The 7353-nt window shown below is 34.6% G+C and overlaps 1 protein-coding gene across 3 annotated transcripts; it reads left to right on the forward strand.

Moving 5' to 3' along the window:
* The first annotated feature begins 392 nt into the window (after positions 1 to 392).
* On the forward strand, positions 393 to 6718 carry LOC142638450 (dihydroorotase, mitochondrial). Of its 3 annotated transcripts, none has more exons than XM_075812484.1 (9): positions 393 to 684; positions 905 to 986; positions 1638 to 1783; positions 1976 to 2157; positions 3221 to 3357; positions 4048 to 4213; positions 4323 to 4439; positions 4940 to 5100; positions 6334 to 6718. In XM_075812484.1, exons 2-9 carry the CDS (start codon positions 957 to 959, stop codon positions 6526 to 6528), a joined length of 1134 nt encoding a protein of 377 aa, XP_075668599.1. In that variant the 5' UTR covers positions 393 to 684; positions 905 to 956; the 3' UTR covers positions 6529 to 6718. The 3 variants fall into 3 exon arrangements, with proteins under 3 accessions (XP_075668599.1, XP_075668600.1, XP_075668601.1); XM_075812485.1 differs by having other exon boundaries at positions 417 to 556; XM_075812486.1 differs by having other exon boundaries at positions 613 to 704.
* Positions 6719 to 7353: the final 635 nt, after the last annotated feature.

The raw sequence follows: 7353 nt of genomic DNA on the forward strand, positions 1-7353 counted from the left end.
CCTTCCAAAATCTTTGTATAAAAAAAAAACAATTATTTTTCTACAAAATCAATAATATTAATTTCGAGCTAATCTATCTTATTATAGTAAGAAACAATCTAAATTTCTCTCAAAATGCTTCAAAGTTTTAACCCTAACCCTAATCCTAACTTTTATCAATCTAAAAGCTGAGGCTTCCACCCTGCACCATAATTGCTACTAGGTCTTTAAGGTCCAAACAATAAACCTCTATCTGATGACAATCTATAGATCCGACGATGTTAGTAAAAATATAGTTTGTAAACAATGCTTACTAATTATAATGTTTGAAAAATAATGCTAATTTCCTATTTTGGCCCCAAAACTAAATGGAACTTTTCTCTCTCTCAAAAAAAAAAAAAAAACTTTTCTCTTTTGCTACTCTGTTAACTTTGACTGTCTCATTGTCTCTTTCCTATATCGCCTTCACCGCTTTCAACCTTCCTTACCCTCCGCAGTTCATCTAGGCCAGGCAGCTCCTCCACTACGGCGAAGGACCTCCATTGTCAACGATCTCCGGCGACCCTCCCCATCATTTGTAAAAATTATATTCAAATAATCTGAAGAGAATACACATGCTTGTCAAAGAGATTATTGCACCCACACGCACACCACCTGTTTGAAGTATTTTCACTTAGAAAATCCGCCCTCAAAATCAATAACTAGGTTGCATTTCAAGAACTTGGGTTTGTTTGGTTACGCATTCACTTCTTGTTTTCCAAAAAATTACCAGCTTTGCCTACGTTTCTTAATGAATGAATTTGGAAAATTTGTAAATACAACTTTGGACAGAATTCAAGAAAGAAAATTTCATATACAAATTAAAGTCTGGTAAGGAGTTAGAGCTTTTGTTTAACTGATCTTAAAATATTTCTTCCTTGAGCAGAAGAATTTTCCATATTCAAGAGAGGCTTTAAGGTTGGCTGGTGGCATTTAAAATGATAAAGAGTTTGGTCCTTCCTTGCAAAGTATGTATCTTCTTCTTTGTGTATTTTATATTTTCTGGTAGAGTTTGTATAGTCCTCATTATACACTATGCTTGATACCGGTTACACAATAACTAAAACTGTCGTTTTGTAATCTGTTTAACTAGTTCAATGAAATTTGAGAGTTGAGGCTGTTGGTAATCTTTTATTGTCAATCTGCTTTGACCGTGTCCTTATGCAACATATTATAATACCCATAAGGAGAATCAGATAAAAAGAGCATGAACTTTACAGCTTATTCTGTTCTTTTTTGTTTGTTTATTTATTTATTTATTTTATGTTTAGTGCTCAATCCCTGATTCCCCGTGGTGTACATGTTACACTCTTGTTCTTATTTGCATTCGAGCTGAAACATACACAAAAGCTGCTGCCTAATACACCAGAAAGCACGTGAAAGATAAAAAGTGAGAGGGAAGATGGAAGAAACTGTGGTTTGGATTTATTAAAAAAACATTTGTGGTAGTGTCCCACATTGTACTTTTTGTTGTAGTTCATATTAATTCACATATAATCACTAATCAGGATGAGTACAGCTTATTATGCCCATGTTTATCTCACCACTATTCTTTCTGACTTGACAAAACTTTATTCTTAGAGTGTGTCTTCATTTCTTATATGTTTGTTGTAATATAGGCATTAAAATTCCCCTTGGAGAAGTTTGAAGGGCGTAAGCAATTAAGGTGCAAAGGACCTAAGATGGAGCTCACTCTAACACAACCTGATGATTGGCATCTTCATCTCCGTGATGGAGACCTTCTTGAAGGGGTTGTCTCTCACAGGTCAATACTTCATTGGCTATTCTTTTGAGGCTGACTTGCAAATTATTGTCTTTTGTGTGTGTGTGCATGTGGATATGTCTCCTGAGTAAGACTAGGGTCTGAATACACTTAATCATATTTTACTGAAAATTTAGAGTAACTTAATTCTCAATGATTATGATGTATTCTCTCTGGTAATTGTTACACCTATAGTGCAAGTCATTTTGGAAGGGCAATAGTGATGCCGAATCTGAAGCCCCCCGTCACCACCACAGCTGCTGCTGTGGCTTATCGAGAATCAATCTTGAAGGTTCTGCCTGTCAATAGCAACTTCACTCCACTTATGACACTTTATTTGACGGATAAAACAAGCCCAGAAGAGATCAAGCGTGCTAGTGAGTCTTGCTTATAATATGCAAGTAGGACATTTTTAATCAAATTACACTTGGACAATATGTTTGCAGCCTTACAATCATCATTATTGTTTTACTCGCAATTTGAACTTTTTCAAATACATATGAGACTATAATTGCTGCTTCACTTTTCTGTTCATGAATCCTCTTTGCTGCAAATTTTGATAGGAAATTGCCTCTGCTGTTACTTGTTGTTTGATATACTTGAAGCAATGTAAACATTAAAGATTATAAGAGAGAACGCTACCCATCGGAAAAATACAATTAATTTAATAAATTTGTTTTGTGCTCAACATGTTTCTGTTGCATGAGATTTAAGTTGATTATTAACATGTATTTGATCATTGTGGGGCTAGGGCTTCAATGTTTTTCACTTTTATTTGATCATAGCCAATGTCCTTTGGGCCAAATGGCACACCCACAACCACTAATATGTGGTGGCGGGCAAGTATGGGGCTTTGCTTCCCCTCAAGTTTTTACCTAGAAAATGAAAAGGTATTTGATTGCAGCATTTCTTCAAATCCTACACAGATGGATGAACATCTTATTCTTAAGAGAATACTGCCTGTAAGATTAGTATTTCATGATGGCTCTGTGATGCAGAATGTATTTGAAAGAGAATTGTAAATAAAAAGGCAGAATAGGAAAACCCAAGGCTACACCACCCAAGGGGCTTGGAATCACCGCCAAGCTGAAGATGGGGAGAATAGCAAATAGAATTGAGGGAAAAGAAAAGAACAAGACAAATCCTAGGCTTCTCCACTGAGTATTTTTGTGGAGATTGGCGACTTGAAACTTTGTTGGCAAAAACATGTTGCTTAAGATTGCTGCTCATTAATAGCTTTTACTTCGTAAGAGCAGTTTTTAATATCTTTTTATTGTTGCATGAAGATTTAATTGTAGCTGTTAATTTAGTAAGATGTATATGGGCTGCTTCCTCTCTGCTCTTCTTTAATTTTGTTTTTGTTTTAATTAACCTAATTTTCCCCCTCCACCTCTTCTTTCTTTCAATCCTAAGTTCATGACGATGCTGATTCATTGACAGGAAGAAGTGATGTTGTTTTTGCTGTGAAGTTGTACCCTGCTGGTGCTACAACAAATTCTCAAGATGGGGTTACAGATCTTTTTGGAAAATGTCTACCCGTGCTTGAGGAGATGGCTGAACAAAACATGCCTTTGTTGGTAATTTCACCATATTAACTTGTTGTTATCTGTACTTTTTAAGTGTTGGCCATGTCATTACTTTTCTACATCCCATTTTTGGTTGTTCACATTCAAATTGAAACATTTTTTTAATGGCATTCTCTAAAAATTGAAAAAGGTTGACATGCTTAAAGTTTCAGTGAAGCAATTACTTGTTTCTGGATATTGTGCTAGGCTGCATTCAGCATCAACTTTGTGCAGTAGCTCATGGTTTGTTACAACTTCTTTCAGTCATATTTGACCTTTGTCTATGATGTCATGCTTGTCATGTACAGCAGGATAAAACATTATTCAACATTTTATTGGAACTCCTAAGAAGTCACACCAATCTTTTAGCTTATGAATTCTGTTGAAGTTGATAATACTTAACACAAGAAAAAAGCACTCTTATATGATTTCCAAAATTGTAACAGGCATCAGCACACTCCACTGGTGTAAACTTGAATTCATTGTACGTTTTGAGCTTCTTCCAATGATGAATGAGTTCTTAGAGCATTACATAAACTAAGCAAAATCTTAATGGATTTCGAGTAGAACACTGCAAAAAAATTTCCTTGTGATGCTTACCCATCTGTAGTAGGCTTATTTTTCCCCAATAAAACATCTGTAGGAGACATTGATTAGCATATAAACCTTCATTTTTGAATGTGAGTGCTTCTTTATACACAGGTTCATGGGGAGGTTACAGATACCAACGTTGACATATTTGATCGTGAGAAGGTATTTATTGAAACTATTTTAAAACCTTTAGTCCAGAGGCTTCCTCAGCTGAAGGTAGTGATGGAACATATCACTACCATGGATGCTGTTAGGTTTGTGGAGTCCTGCAAAGAAGGTATCCTTATTCACTTTTGTTAGAAGTTTTGCCTGCTGCCATTCTTTTCCCTTTATTTTCTTTTCCTTTTGTCTCATTTCAAGATTTATGCTCTTGCTTTAACTTTTAGGATCTGTAGCCGCAACTGTTACTCCACAGCATCTTCTTCTCAACAGAAATTCCCTCTTTCAAGGAGGATTGCAGCCACATAATTACTGCCTTCCGGTACTCAAAAGAGAGATCCACAGTATGTTGCATTTTAACATTTCCCACAAAGCTGCAATTAATTATCACCGTCTCCATATGCACTATCAAACTTCTAGATGTCTAATTTGTTATGCACTTCCAAAATAATGAACAAGTTATGGCCCCGTAAATTATGCTCAGTGTCTTTGCAAATGGCAGTCACATTGGTCCTGATGTCTACATCCCTTATGGTGCTGACTTGTTGGTGTTGTAAATATAAGATGAAAATTAAATGTGTTTCAATGCCCAAAATGATGTCTGACATGAGAGTTGACTATGTGATATTTTTTTTGGGTGTATTTGTTTAGTTTTACTGGCTAGAGGCAAGTTTGAAGGGCTCTTTTTTAGAAAGGTTCCCTACACTAAAAAAAAAATCTCCTTGGTGATTGATTTCTAAGTTATAATTTCTTAAAACCCTTGTTATTTAGGAACTTAGCAATTCATAATGGTAAAAGGAAATTCTCCTTATGACTATTTTACGTTCATTTGTTTCTAATCTAGGAGATGCTATTGTTGCCGCTGTAACTGGTGGAAGCAAAAGATTTTTCCTTGGAACTGATAGTGCTCCTCATGAGAGACGAAGGAAAGAATGTGCTTGTGGATGTGCTGGTATATACAATGCTCCAGTTGCCTTATCACTGTATGCAAAGGTCTTTGAAGATGTAAGACTTTTTAAATTTTTTTTTTTTAATTTGTTATATTTATTATTAATTCCTAGTTTGTTTATTCTTCCTATTTTCCATTTTTGTATATATTTTATTTTTCTCTTTTTTTGGTCCAAAGGTGATTAAAGAAACCTGAACTTAATGCAACCTCATTCTCTTTTCCCGATTTCCTGACTAGGCACTACCTTGACCATTGACATTGATGCTTTAAGGATGTTTGAACCTCCAGCCTCTCTGAATGGTCTTTTAGTACCTACCCTATATATTCTGATTAACTGGCCAGGTTGGCTTTTGGAAAGAGGATAGTTGATGGGTTTACCATCTTTGGAGTTTAAAAAGTTATGTCTAACAGGAAAAGACATATACCAGGACATGCTAAACTAACTGCTAAAATTTTGAGCCTAAAACTTATTATGACTAGGGAAATTTGATATGCCGTGCATGCAATAAAATTCTATGTTTGAAATAACAATGAAGGTTATGTCAGAATGAATTCTAACCCAACAAAAGGGGATGTGTTATGAAAAAACAAACTGTTTTTTGCTAATTTTAAGTGATGTGTAGTTGATGTGGTTTTACGAGTTTGGATTGAATTGGAGAAATCAGTTCAGGCTTCCTGCATTTTTATTGAGCTCTTGTATGGCTCAACTCATTCAGGACTAGTGAGCTTTTAGGTTATGATAGGATCATCCCAAATTAAAGCTCAAAGTGCACACAGTACAAATCTAAGATGACAACATACAATTTACAAATTACTATAAGATTTCCTGTGTGTGTGGACACTGCAAGTATGATTTATCAATTAAGGTTAAGGAACTAAGAGAAATATGATTTTTCAAAATTCCCTATTGGAGATAGGAATGTGTCTTTCAGGAGAAAAAGAATTTGTTGCTTAGATTTTCCAGGACTTGGTTTTTAATCCTCTGAAAAGTGAAGAAAGTAGGTTCATTCATTGACATTATTCAGCATCTTATTGTTGGATCCACACTGACTTGTTCTTGTTTTCCTGTTTCAAACTTTGATGTGTCCAATTTTTGGAGTGCATATGCTGTCTTTAGGATATTAGTGTGTAAATTACTGTATTATGATGAACTTTGTATGAGATTGATCAAATACTTGAGATAATTTTCTTATTCTACATTTTAAGCAATTCTTAAAGATGGTGATAATGACTGCAAGAAATTATTAACATCATGCTAGCTTAATTTACTAGTCATTTGCATATTTCAGGCAGGTGCGCTTGACAAGCTAGAGGCGTTTACAAGCTTCAATGGACCAGACTTCTACGGGCTTCCAAGAAACACATCAAAAATTAAAATGACCAGGACTCCATGGAAGGTACCGGAGTCTTTCTCCTTTTCTTTCGGAAATATCATTCCAATGTTTGCGGGCGAAACACTTGAGTGGCAGCCATCAGTCATGTAATTTAAATTTTATGATTTTGGTATTTTGTTGTCTCTTATTTATATTTTTTTAAATAGACTGGTGTAATGGAATTATGACTTCATGCAACTTTTGCTGGTTAAAATTAGAAGTGGACCAAATTTGGTCCTCTTTGAAGTTATAATGTACTAAAAAGTTAATTTTTAAAAAGAAAGTAACGCTTTGAGTCTAGGTTTTGTTATATTTAGCTTATTCAATTTTAAGTTTTAACACACAAAAGCTTGTGTCCAACAGAATTAAAATGATTATATTTTCTAGGGTTGTTTAAAGGCTTAATTAATGTTCTCATTTAGTCTGCTTATTTCCTACAAAGTTCAGTATGTGAACTTTCATGTTTGCATCTACTTCTGATGCTCTCTTGATGCAACTATCCTCACTCCAAACCTGATTTGGTTTAGGATTTTAAAGATAATTGACATTCTAGAATTTATTAGTGATTACTTAAACTTACCAAGTTAATAATATCTAGCAACCTGTATTGTTCAGTGTATATGCGAGTGGTATTTTTCTTATTCACAAAGCTACTGATAGTTAATTTGAACATAGCACTGTAGCAGTGCCTGGCATCTCCTTAGAGCAAATAAGTCATCGGTGCAGACAGTAAAGGTAACTGGAGAAAGGGTTTTTTCCGAGATGTGCGAAAATATGACATTATGTAGTACAGCAAATAATGTTTTCGCTAAGAGTGTTCATGACCTATATTGTTTTTTTTTTAATCATTCAACCATGAACTTAATATGCAGTAAAAATTAAAATAAAGGAAGGTGCTTTACATTAGGCATTTTAATTAAATTGAATACTTAAAAA

The sequence above is a fragment of the Castanea sativa genome, chromosome 6 (assembly GCF_040712315.1).
Source record: "Castanea sativa cultivar Marrone di Chiusa Pesio chromosome 6, ASM4071231v1".
Classification (NCBI taxonomy): Eukaryota; Viridiplantae; Streptophyta; class Magnoliopsida; order Fagales; family Fagaceae; genus Castanea; species Castanea sativa.

Bases quoted from the DNA above. Each gene is read 5' to 3' on its own strand.
- LOC142638450 (XM_075812484.1), top strand. From the start codon at position 957: ATGATAAAGAGTTTGGTCCTTCCTTGCAAA. The intron at 3,358-4,047 runs GTAATTTCACCA...CTTTATACACAG, and splicing joins AACAAAACATGCCTTTGTTG to GTTCATGGGGAGGTTACAGA. The intron at 4,440-4,939 runs GTATGTTGCATT...TTTCTAATCTAG, and splicing joins ACTCAAAAGAGAGATCCACA to GAGATGCTATTGTTGCCGCT.